This window comes from Oncorhynchus gorbuscha, linkage group LG21 (genome assembly GCF_021184085.1).
Source record: "Oncorhynchus gorbuscha isolate QuinsamMale2020 ecotype Even-year linkage group LG21, OgorEven_v1.0, whole genome shotgun sequence".
NCBI classification, from domain to species: Eukaryota; Metazoa; Chordata; class Actinopteri; order Salmoniformes; family Salmonidae; genus Oncorhynchus; species Oncorhynchus gorbuscha.
Window position 1 is genome coordinate 43,776,746 of NC_060193.1, and position 12,699 is coordinate 43,789,444.

The 12,699-nt window shown below is 45.7% G+C and overlaps 1 protein-coding gene across 8 annotated transcripts in view; it reads left to right on the forward strand.

The window, feature by feature from the left end:
* The window catches only part of LOC124008187 (B-cell CLL/lymphoma 9 protein-like), a 111,558-nt gene that overhangs the window by 88,364 nt on the left and 10,495 nt on the right, over positions 1-12,699 (forward strand). For 6 of the 8 annotated variants that reach the window (XM_046319282.1, XM_046319281.1, XM_046319278.1 and 3 more), the window contains 4 exons: positions 6,576-6,946; positions 8,771-9,084; positions 11,321-11,431; positions 12,103-12,265. In XM_046319282.1, coding sequence (XP_046175238.1) covers positions 6,648-6,946; positions 8,771-9,084; positions 11,321-11,431; positions 12,103-12,265 — 887 coding nt within the window. In that variant the 5' untranslated portion in view covers positions 6,576-6,647. The remainder of the gene's footprint in view (positions 1-6,575; positions 6,947-8,770; positions 9,085-11,320; positions 11,432-12,102; positions 12,266-12,699) is intronic. The other 2 variants (XM_046319285.1, XM_046319286.1) reach the window with 2 other exon arrangements.

Sequence of the window (12,699 nt, forward strand, 5' to 3'; positions counted from 1 at the left end):
ACACAATTTTACCTGGTTAATATTGCCTGCTAACCTGGATTTCTTTTAACTAAATATGCAGGTTTAAAAATATATACATGGGGGCAAAAAAGTATTTAATCAGCCACCAATTGTGCAAGTTCTCCCACTTAAAAAGATGAGAGGCCTGTAAATTTATCATTTTCACCAACTATGACAGACAACATGAGAAAAGAAATCCTGAAAATCACATTGTAGGGTTTTTTATTAATTTATTTGCAAATTATGGTGAAAAATAAGTATTTGGTCACCTGTCCACAACCTCAAACAGTCACACTCCAAACTCCACTATGGCGAAGACCAAAGAGCTGTCAAAGGACACCAGAAACAAAATTGTAGACCTGCACCAGGCTGGGAAGACTGAATCTGCAATAGGTAAGCAGCTTGGTTTGAAGAAATCAACTGATGGAGCAATTATTAGGAAATGGAAGACATACAAGACCACTGATAATCTCCCTCGATCTGGGGCTCCACGCAAGCTCTCACCCCGTGGGGTCAAAATGATCACAAGAACGGTGAGCAAAAATCCCAGAACCACACGGGGGGACCTAGTGAATGACCTGCAGAGAGCTGTGACCAAAGTAACAAAGCCTACCATCAATAACACACTATGCCGGCAGGGACTCAAATCCTGCAGTGCCAGACGTGTCCCCCTGCTTAAGCCAGTACATGACCAGGCCCGTCTGAATGTTATATGGTCAGATGAAACCAAAATAGAACTTCTTGGTTTAAAAAACTCATCTCGTCGTGTTTGGAGGAGAAAGAATGCTGAGTTGCATCCAAAGAACACCATACCTACTGTGAAGCATGGGGGTGGAAACATCATGATTTGGGGCTGTTTTTCTGCAAAGGGACCAGGACGACTGATCCGTGTATAGAAAATCTTTGGTCTGTGTTGAAAGTCTGTGTTGCCCAGCAACAGCCCCAAAACATCACTGCTCTAGAGGAGATCTGCATGGAGGAATGGAAAACGTTTGACCTCTGTCATTGCCAACAAAGGGTATATAACAAAGTATTGAGAAACTTTTGTAGGTGACCAGATACTTATTTTCCACCAAAATTTGCAAATAAATTCATAAAAAATCCTACAATGTGATTATCTGGATTTTGTTTTCTCATTTTTTCTGTTATAGTTAGTGTACCTGTGATGAAAATGACAGACCTCTCATCTTTTTAAGTGGGAGAACTTGCACAATTGGTGGCTGACTAAATACTTTTTTGCCCCACTGTACTTTTGTGTATTGATTTTGAGAAAGGCATTGATATTCATGGTTAGGTACACGTTGGAGCAACGACCGTCCTTTTTCGCGAATGCGCACCACATTGATTATATGCAACGCAGGACACGCTAGATAAACTAGTAATATCATCAATCATGTGTAGTTATAACTAGTGATTATGATTGATTGATTATTTTTTGTAAGATAAGTTTAATGCTAGCTAGCAACTTACCTTGGCTTCTTACTGCATTCGCGTATCAGGCAGGCTCCTCGTGAGGCAGGTGGTTAGAGCGTTGGACTAGTTAACCGTAATGTAAGGTTGCAAGTTTGAATCCCTGAGCTGACAAGGTAAAAATCTGTTGTTCTGCCCCTGAACAAGGCAGTTTACCCACCGTTCCTAGGCCGTCATTGAAAATAAGAATGTGTTCTTAACTGACTTGCCGAGTTAAATAAGGTGTAAAAATCTGCAAAATCGGGCCCAAAAATACAGATTTCCAATTGTTATGAAAACTTGAAATCGGCCCTAATTAATCGGTCGACCTCTATACATGACATAATGACGACACGTAACATTTTGCGCTGCGCCGCGCTTGCAACACAGCATTCCAAACCTAGCCCACAATGTCTGCCGTGTGGATCTAGCAGTCAACAAGTCTATCAGTCATTTGAAAGAGTAAGAGCATTTCAGCGAGACAACTCAAAGGTGAAATCCATGAACGCCAAGATAATGGAATTCATTGCCCTTGACAATCAACCGTTCTCTGTTGTGGGTGATGTTGGCTTTCGCGACTGGTCGAGCAATGGTACACACTACCAAGTGCGCTATTTTTCAGATGTTGCCCTACCGGATTTACACCGTAATAGCGTCACTGCCACGGTTGAAGTCGGAAGTTTTCATACACCTTAGCCAAATACATTTAAACTCAGTTTTCTTCAATTCCTGACATTTTAATCCTAGTAAAAATTCCTGTCTTAGGTCATTTAGGATCACCACTTTATTTTAAGAATGTGAAATGTCATTTATTTCAACTTTTCTTTCACATTCCCAGTGGGTCAGAAGTTTATATACACTCGATTAGTATTTGGTAGCATTGCCTTTAAATTGTTTACTTGGGTCAAATGTTTCGGGTAGCCTTCCACAAGCTTCCCACAATAAGTTAGGTGAATTTTGGCCCATTCGTCCTGACAGAGCTGGTGTAACTGAGTCCGGTTTGTAGGCCTCCTTGCTCGTTTTTTCAGTTCTGCCCACAAATGTTCTATAGGATGTGGTCAGGGCTTTGTGATGGCCACTCCACTACCTTGACTTTGTTGTCCTTAAGCCAATTTGCCACAACTTTGGAAGTATGCTTGGGGTCATTGTCCATTTGGAAGACCCATTTGCGACCAAGCTTTAACTTCCTGACTGATGTCTTGAGATGTTGCTTCAATATATCCATATCATTTTTCTTTCTCATGGTGCCATCTATTTTGTGAAGTGCACCAGTCCCCCCTGCAGCAAAGCACCCCCACAACATGATGCTGCCACCCTTTGGGGATGGTTTTCTTCGGCTTACAAGCATCCCCCTTGTTCCTCCAAACCATAACGATTGTCATTACGGCAGTAATTTTCATTACTCTTAGCAATGATTTAGGAATCCTTGTGAGTAAGTATTAGCTATGTAGCCACTTGTTGTTCGCCTATTGAAGTTGAACTTCAGTTCATGAAAATGAATAGCTAGCCAGCTACTTGACCCTGTTGCCCAAAGCTAACGTAATAAGCAGCCAGGTAGCTTCATCTGGCTAGTGGGGCTCAACCGGAACATGTTATGTGTTGTGAAGCTAGCCACAATAAGGATTAGGCACAATAATGGAATTTGCGGTTTGCCTTCAAAATAAAAGTACCTATTTGAAAGTGACGCAGAAGGTTACAATTGGTTGAATCATGCCTTATTTAGACTAGATCATGTTAAACAAGGTTGGAATGTGAAGCAATCAAATGGGGTATCAGTCTACTCGGTGACACTCACAGAACACAACTTTGAAGAGTTTTTAGTAAAGGACCCTGGGACTAAACACCTCCCTCTGCAACTGGATCCTTGACTTCCTGACGGCCCGCCCCCAGGTGGTAAGGGTAGGCAACAACATGTCTGCCACGCTGATCCTCAACACTGGGGCCCTTCAGGGGTGTGTATTTCATCCCCTCCTGTACTCCCTGTTCACCCATGACTACGTGGCCAAACACAACTCCATTAACATTAACCCCATTAACATCGACGAGGCTGTAGTGGAGCGGGTTGAGCGGTTCAAGTTCCTTGGTGTCCACATCACCAATGATCTATCATGGTCCAAATGCACCAAGACAGTCGTGAAGAGGGCACAACAAAACCTTTCACCCTCAGGAGACTGAAAAGATTTGGAATGGGTCCTCAAGTTCTACAGCTGCACCATGGAGAGCATCCTGACTGGCTGCATCACCGCCTGGTATGGCAACTGACCGTAAGGCGCTACAGAGGGTAGTATGTACGGCCCAGTACATCACTGGGGCCAAGCTTCCTGCCATCCAGGACCTATTTAATAGACGGTGTCAGAGGAAAGCCCAAACAATTGTCAGTCACCCAAGTCAGAGACTGTTTTCTCTTTCACTGCACGACAAGCGGTACTGGTGCGCCAAGTCTAGGACCAAAAGGCTCCTCAACAGCTTCTATCCCCAAGCCATAAGACTGCTGAACAATTAATCAAATGGCCATTGGACTATTACATACACCCCCCTCCATTTGCTTTGTACACTGCTGCTACTCGCTGTTTATTATCGATGCATAGTCACTTTACCCCTACCTACATGTACAAATGACCTCTAACCTGTATACTGACTCGGTACCGGTACCCCCTGTATCTACCTCGTAAACCTCGTTATTGTTACTTTTTATAATTTTTTACTTCAGATTATATGGTCAATGTTTTCTTAACTCTTCTTGAACTGCATTGTTGGTTAAGGGCTTGTAAGTAAGCATTTCATGTTAAGGTCTACATTTGTAGTACTCGGCGCATGTGATAAGTTTGATTGTATTTTACGCAAATATTAGCGTTGTAGCTCTTATCGCATGACTGTGACTGTTAAAATCATCTCCCCAGTCAGCCCGTTGTGTGTATTGACATTCATATTGCACTGTACAGCTTTACCGAAAGATTGGGGATCAATGAAATGGGCTATCAGTCTACTCAATACCCAAGATATTTTTTCCCAATGTCCTCAGACTCTAAAACATCCACGCGGTATTGTTTTCCTTGTGAATAGTGTTCAATACACATAGGTTGACAATAAATCTGGATCATATCAGTTGTTTCAGAGTTCCTCAATAAGAGCTACGACGCTAATGTTCTCTGGGTGTCACTGAGTAGACTGATACCCCATGTCATTGATCCACAATCCACAGGTAAGGCGGAACAGTGAAATAAGCCCCCAATGCAATTCTAAAGTGTAATCCATTCAGTGTGATTCCAACAGATTTTGGTCAAATTAACAAATTATTGTCTTTTGTTGATTTTTATATAACATTCCAACCTCGTTTAGCATGATCTATTAAATGATGGCATAATTCTACTATTTGTATTAATTTGCATCACTGTCAATGACATAATCTTATTTTGAAGGCTAACTGCAAAGTCTACTGTTGTGGTTAATTCTTATTGTGGCTAACTTCACATAGATGGATCCAACCACCATTATTCAAATAAGAACGGTCTTATAAATTAGGGTTATTTTAGACGATGGACGATGCTGGGCCAATTGTGCGCCGCCCTATGGGACTACCAATCACGGCCGGATGTGATACAGCCTGGATTTGAACCAGAGAGTGTAGTGATGCCTCTTGCACTGAGATTCAGTGCCGTAGACCGCTGCATCAATCTGTGTGTGTGTGTGTGTGTGTGTTAACTGTACTAGAATGGTTAAAAGGCTGCTAAAATGTTAAATATCGGTTATCTGTAGTGATTTCTTTTGGGGGTTGGGGGGGGCAAGGAAACTATGTCATATCAGTGCATCACTAGTTGAGAGTTAAGAAACTCTTGGTGATCGTTGAACTCATTTTGTGTTTTGATTGTGAGTCTAGTATTTGTCCAGCACTTTGAGATATCAGCTGATGTACGAAGGGCTATATAAAAAATACATTTGATTTGAAATTTGATTGATTTGAATTGTGTTTTGGTGGTTGTGGCCAAGCTGAAGTTACAGCCTTATTTTCATTTGGATGATTCTCTCACTGGTTTCAGGCTCCCACCCTTTAGCCAGAGGTGGCTTATGGAACCACTTGCATCATCAGAGTATCTTGGAAGCTTTCCTGAATATTTTATGCTATCTTAACAGTGCAGCTTTATGGAGGAGTTTCTCACATCCCTACCTGAGGGTAGTGAGCAATACTTTAAAAAAATTAAAAAGTTTTATTCACATTGAGAATACACATTGACACCCACGTGCATAAACACCACACACACACACACACACACACACACACACACACACACACACACACACACACACACACACACACACACACACACACACACACACACACACACACACACACACACACACACACACACACACACACACACCTATGCCTTCATTCACGAACCAGAACTAGCATGCTTACCAGTGCACATGGGAGACTAGCTCCTTCTCACATACACAGGCAGTGTCTGTATCCCAAATGGCACCCTATTCCCTACACGGTGCACTACTTTTGACCAGAACTCTATGGGCCCTAGTCAAAAGTAGTGCACTATTTGGGGAATAGGTTTCCAGTTGGAATGTAGACCGTAACAAAAGCTGGGATTCTTCATTTCCACGTGCAGGGTTGTGGTTGTTGTTGGGGGTAGGGTGTCTGGGTGTGCATGTTCTCAGAGCACAGGGAACTGTCTCATGATAGTGATTCGGAGAAAAAGGGCCCTGGAGGAGGGGAGGATGACATGCCAAACAAGGTTACACGCATACCACTTAGAATAACGCCATGCATTAGGATTGAATACTTAGTAGCATGTTAGTATGGCTGTTCAAACAGAGCCTCTGTCTGTTTTCTCAACCCCTGGTCTAAGATACTGTTGTCCTGTCAGTTGGTATGGAGCTGTGCAATGTCAAACCAAGTAAGCGGTCATGATTTGGTTAGTTGTCTATGTCACCGGCTCGTTTTGAGAACCATCTGAGGAGATTTTATAATGCCAGGGGTGCCTGATACAACAGTGGCGTTCCAAAACCTTTCACCAACATGCACACATTGTCACCAACATGCACACATTGTGAAGTACCTTAACATTTTCTCCTGTTTTTCTTTTTTCCCTTCCCTCCACCCCTGTCTTTACCAGTGTGCCCAAGGACTGTGAGAGCTCCTTGAGGAGACTCCAGGCACACAACACCTCACACGTACTGACATCCAGATGATGCTGGAGGTGCAAGAGGAAAGAGCAGCAGGAAACTTCAGCCGGAAAGAGCGCGTCAAGAAGGAGCGGGACGAGGCAGGCCCGGACAGTGGCCGAGCCAATAGCAACACTAACCCCTCCTCTAATAACCACAACGCCGCCCTCGCCGGCACAGGCCACAGGAACCCCCGGGCCAAGGCCACACCCTCGGCCAGCCCGCACCAGCACTTGACTCCGCCCTCTGTCTCCCTGGGATCGCCGTCAATGCATTCCAGCAATCCCAAAGTGAGGAACTCCCCATCGGCTAACACGCAGAGGTGAGCTGGGTCCTTGTCTGCTAGTATGTCTCTCTCTTGGCTCTTTTAAAACAGGGGTACAAATAAACTTTTAAGGACAAATTATCCTCCGCTCCTGGGGCGCTCCTCAGGCCACAGGTTGTACATCCCTGCTTGATAACCTGTCAATCCCGCTGCGCAATGAAAGAGTTTGAATGCCTCCCACGTTGCCTCAAAAGCAAACGGGCGGCGTATCTCAGATTGCCGTATCATCTCAGCGTGGTTCTTGAGGTGTTTAGCAGTTCTCCGGGACAGTCACTGCAATAAAGACGACCTAGAATGAACCTTTTGTCCTTCTCTGATTTAAGACCACCGTGTTAACTGCCGTGCCTTCTGACTCTGTTCTGTGTTGTAGTTATAGCGTGGTATTTATTGAATCCTGCCGAGCAGTTGGATCGACGTCCTCCGCTCCTAAACCTGCTAAGAGGCCAGGCGAGCTCAGATCTATCAGATCTGGCATCCTGTATGAGGTTACACGACGACCAGACTTGATGAACTACTCTGGCCTGTTAAAGCTTAATCTAGTGCAGCAGGTCCTGGCGTGAGGGCGTGAGCCCTGGAACAGTGACCTGAGTGTCTCCACCCTGCAGCTGCCTCTCTGCCAGCCGATCCCGGCCTGGCCCGTGCTGACTCAGGCCCTCTGGGACTAGTATAAAGGCTGCAGCTGCACTGCCAAAGCCCTGCTGGGGCCCGTCTCACAGTAGGCACGCCGGCCATATTGGCTCAATGTTTGGCTTCGGATCCATATTGGCTCCGGTTTTGGCCGCAAGGCCATTTTGGCTAAGTTTTTAGGAGAGTGCTAGGGCTTATGTTTCACTGCTAGCTGGAAAGGGAGGCCTGGTAGGGTCCTGTTTGTAGATTGTTGTGACTCCCATTGAGTGCAGTCAACTATTTTCGAATTTTAGCCCAATGCAGTGGTCATGCTGAACCTCGTACCACCAGCAAAGGATTCCGGCAGTTCTCGAGCTACATTAGTGTGTCGTCAGACCAGAGACGTAAGAGAAAGGCTGCAAATTCCATGAACTAAGTAGACCAGACCCAGGTGCTATTGCATTGGTGTCTATAGAAGACACATCCAGTTAAGTAGACCGGAACTGACAATTCTTTTTCAATGCCCTTGTGAGCTATCTTCATTTATCCACCATCTTTGGTCAGACTACCTGTTCCGTATCTGTTGTGCTTCCCTGTGTTCTACTTTCTGTTTCTCCTCCAACTTCATCGAGCAGCCCCCTTTTTCCCCCTGTTTTGTCCATGTGTAACTGGTCTCCATGGCAATGGGGCGAGTTGTGTTCCTGTCTCGAGGTTTCAGCCCAGCACAGGGATAAATAAGGCTGTGTACTAGTGCCTATTTTTAACAAGGCACCGATTTATATATTTAACACCCCCCCTCCACCTCCCCTGCTGTTCCCAACTCTGTCAACAAAGAATGGGTGAGGACTGGAGGTGGCCATGTTTTTAATCACTCACCTGCGTGCGTCATGCCTTCCCAACCAGGATCTGGGCTGTGTTCATGAGGGCACGCAACAAAATGTTTCAGTCCATTTTCTAACGCATTGGTGCCTAATGAACATGACCCAACTGCTGGTTTAAGAGTGATGCTCTCTCAGGGTGGGGAGCTGCCTTGAGCCTCCCTCAGCCTGATAACGACGGTGGTTTGATGTAAATAATGGGTGTATTAGTTTCTACTATTAAGCGCATGTGATTAGACTTGCTTGTATTTTTTTCCTTTTTTTGTTTGTTGAGATAAGCAATTGCATATTGTTTGATTTTCACCGACTAACTCTGGTTGTCTTTCCTCTCCATCAGCAGTCCCAAACAGAAGCAGGAGGCCATGGTGCGCTCCCCACCCGTCATGTCTCCCTCCAGCGCCGCCCAGATGGACTCAAAACTGCCCAATCAGGGAAAGCCGGGGGGCGCGGGCAGCCAATCGCAGCCCTCGCCCTGTGACCCCAAAGTTCTAGGCCCTAAGGGGCCCGTAGGGAGCCTGGGACTAAAAAACGGACAAGGCCTGAATGCAGGCAACGGGGCCAAGGGCAAAATGAAGAGGGAAAGAAGCACTTCGGTGGAGTCGTTTGAGCATCGTGACACTGGGACGAACAACAACGAGGGGGACCAGAAAGGTAAGGCCGAGCCCCTCCCCTACAACTAGTGATAGAGCCATCGACAGGTTTAAGTCTGTCAACCTAAAAGAATGCTTTTGATATGGAAGACGGGGTAATGATCAACATCCCATGGCACCTACAGTATCACTACTATCATAATAGTCTCATGGGGTCCGATTCAGAGTTCAGATAAGCACATGCTACTCTTACTGTCATTTTCTCCAGAATCTCAAGGCAGATTATTGTCCCCGAGTGAAAATGACTGTTCATACGAAATAGTAAAAGTCCCGTTGAAAACCAGCATTTTCTTTTCACGTTCGACATCACCTTGTTCTCAACGGTACGCCGGGACTTCAACTAGTCAGAGGGGTGAACTCAAAGCGTCAAAATACAAGGACTGGGTCTAGGATGTTGAGGTGTGAATTATTAACTCATGATATGGAGTTGTCTGAGTGGGCTTTGTGAAAGAGATATAGAGTTGTGTCCTTATAAGATGGCTCCCAGGCTTATCTGGCATGTCACGATGGCCCCAGGACCCCACAGGGAATGTCATTAGTCACACTTCTTGGTAGCTTTCGCCCTAGTAAGAGGGAGCGTGTGTGTGTGTGTGTGTGTATATGTGTGTGTGTGTGTGTGCTCCTCCTCGGGGCTGGCTGTAGTGCTGCATTAAGACATCCACAACCCCGTTTATCTCCTGGTGGAAGAAACTCTGTGAAGGCTGGAGCCTTGGAAGAAACCATCTCACTGTGTTCAAGGGGGTGTCCAGTCATTTTTCCCTTTAGTATTTCTATTTCACTGAGACATCTGGTGGTTACTACTGAGATTGTTGTTACTGAGCGAGATCTGGTTCTACGTCTTTCATGATATGAAATCATATAAATGTGAACAGAATTTTTATTTTGGTATTGAGTCTACCACAACTAGATATTTTAGAGATGAATAAAAATGACAGTGGGGCAAATGGTAAAAGCATGTGAAAAGAAATGGGAATGGGTGTAGTGTATATGAATAAAACACACGCTCCCAGAATACCCCCCCAGACACGTCAGTATGATTGCTTAGTGTTAATGTAGGTAATTGTTGATTTAATTGACATGCTTTAGGTGTGTGCCAGTGGCCATTTGTTTGTGGCATGCGCGTCTATTGATGTAGCATGTGGATCATTCTGCACAGGGAGCTTCCACTGTAACGTGCACGTACACACACACACACCGCCTCATAAAGTTTTCAGGCGCTTGGCCTCGAGACCTGCAGTGCACTGCTCACAGCTGCTTGCCTGGAGGTACCCACGGGTTTGGGTCTGGCGATAGGGACAGAAGGTTCTGTAGTTCTGAAAGTGAGTGGTTTGGTGTGTCGGCAGTGCACACTCCTAGTGATGTGAGACTGACTTCATTTTAAAAGTATACGTAGAATGTCAGACCGGGAGCTGTTGTAGGGATGCAGATTAAACCTAGTCCTGGACTAAAAGTACTTAGACTTATTGGAGAGCCTCCATTAAGCATGCTGCTTAATCTGGGTCGGGGAAACCGGCCTTTAAAGTTCCAAATGCTATCTTAAATTAGTGACTGTTTGTACACGTTTGGTTGTCGACATGTAAGACTTTGGGGTAAGAGGTAAGGGTCATATTCGGTTGGCACCGAAAACACTCAAAAATGGAGTGAAATGGGGCTATACGATCTGAACACTTGTTTTTGTTTTCCGTTGCACAACGTTTTGCCTCATGAACACAACCCAGGCCTCCCCCCAGTGTCCCGCTGGGCTCCCTGTGATTGTTGTCTGTTTAAAAGACACCGGGCTAAATAATTTACACCCAGTCTCTCTCTCTCTCTCTTCGAGATCAATCAGGCGCGCCCACTTTACCCCAACATGCCTCACAGGCAGCTCGTCTCCCTCCACCCATTGGCCCGCTGAGAGCATTGATCTGAACTAGTGAATAGTCAACACGTTATTTGGTCGTAATGTGCTTAATGCTGTCGCCTAGCCTGGCCCCAGGTCTGTTTGTGCTGTTACAGCCAACTCATATCGTCATTGTCCATAGGATTTAGCAAGGCAGCACAAACGGATCTGGAACCAAGCAATGAATGCTGCATCACATTATTGTAAACCCATCAAACACCAGCTAGGCCCAAATGTGTTGTTCAATTACCTTCACATGTGCATGACAATCAGTAAGTTGAAATGAGTACAGCTTTATAGGTGTGCTTGATTGACACTAGCCAGACTTAGCGCCTTCATCTCTCTCTCTCTGGTGTAGAGCTGGGCAGCCGAGCCAAGAGGCTGTGTGTAGCTGAGCGGCGGCAGCCCTACAGTGGAGCGGACTGGTGCTCTGGGGGCGAGAGTGACGAGGAAGACCCAGGGTTCTTTAGTAAGTACTGTAGCTACCTGGTCAACTGGTACCAGATCTGTTTGTACAGTCTTACCAACTCCTATGGCCACTGCCACAAACAGTCCTCTGGCAGCGTTTACACAGGCAGCCCAATTCAGACTTCTTTTTCACGAATTGATCATCTGACCAATCATCTGACCAAAACATATGATGTGAGGAGATCTGATGTGACTGGTCAAAAGACCAATTATTGGAAAAAATGTCAGAGTTGGGCTGCCTGTGTAAACGCAGCCAAACAGATCTGGGACCAGACCAGTGAACTGGGGTTGGGAAGGAACAGAAGCGTGATTTGCTCTGCGTGCTCCCCATGGCCCTGCTACATCAGATTACACAGGCCTAATGATCTGGTGTCAAGCGTCTCAGTGTAGGAGTGCTGATCTAGGAGCAGTGTAGCTTTTTAGATCACAGTGAATAAGACCACATGGACAGCGAGGAGGAACTGATTCTACTCGGAGACGCTTGATACTGTATATCTCATCTGAATAGTTTGTATTCATTGCAGTGAACACATATCTGATCTCACAGCGCTCCCGGAGAAATGTTTTAACGTCTAAGGAACCACATACAGTGATATTTTGAGATGCACAATGGAGACAACTGGTCCATAGTGTTCTCTCATTCTCACCTCTACTTCCTGTTTCTCTCCCCAGACTGCAATTTGATAGAGATGAAGCCTTTGGACTCCAACAACGCGCTCAGCTCGGCCACGTCGACACACAATACCGTTGGAGGGCAGAGCATGGAGCTGGGCGGCAGCGGTCCCAAGCCCGGGTCAAAGGTTGTGTACGTCTTCACCACAGAGATGGCCAACAAGTAAGCTAGCTCTGGTTGTGTGTTTGTATGGTTGATTGGTCATTGTTCATGATCTGTACTTTTAAAGTATACCACACACTGAACTCTCTCTCCGGATTTAACAATGGTGGAAACTCCCTCAGGCCAATGCTTCTTTGACCATTCCGATGCTTTTAAATCTGACAAGGAGGGTGCTAGTTCACACTTCTGGAGAAAGGTGGAGACTAGTGAATGCATTCAAAATGAAGTGAAGTCACCTGATGGAAACCTTAGTGTTGGGTGTTGTCCCCTCCCATCCTGACTCTTCCGGGAGATCTAGCCAGTTCCCTGTCTCTGACCCGTGCACTACCATCTCCTCCTCACACACCCTTTACCCCGCACACACCCTGGTGTGTCCTGAGGAGCCTAGCCAGCCATCTGGTCATTGTGTTCTGCCGGTCACTGACAGACTGGCT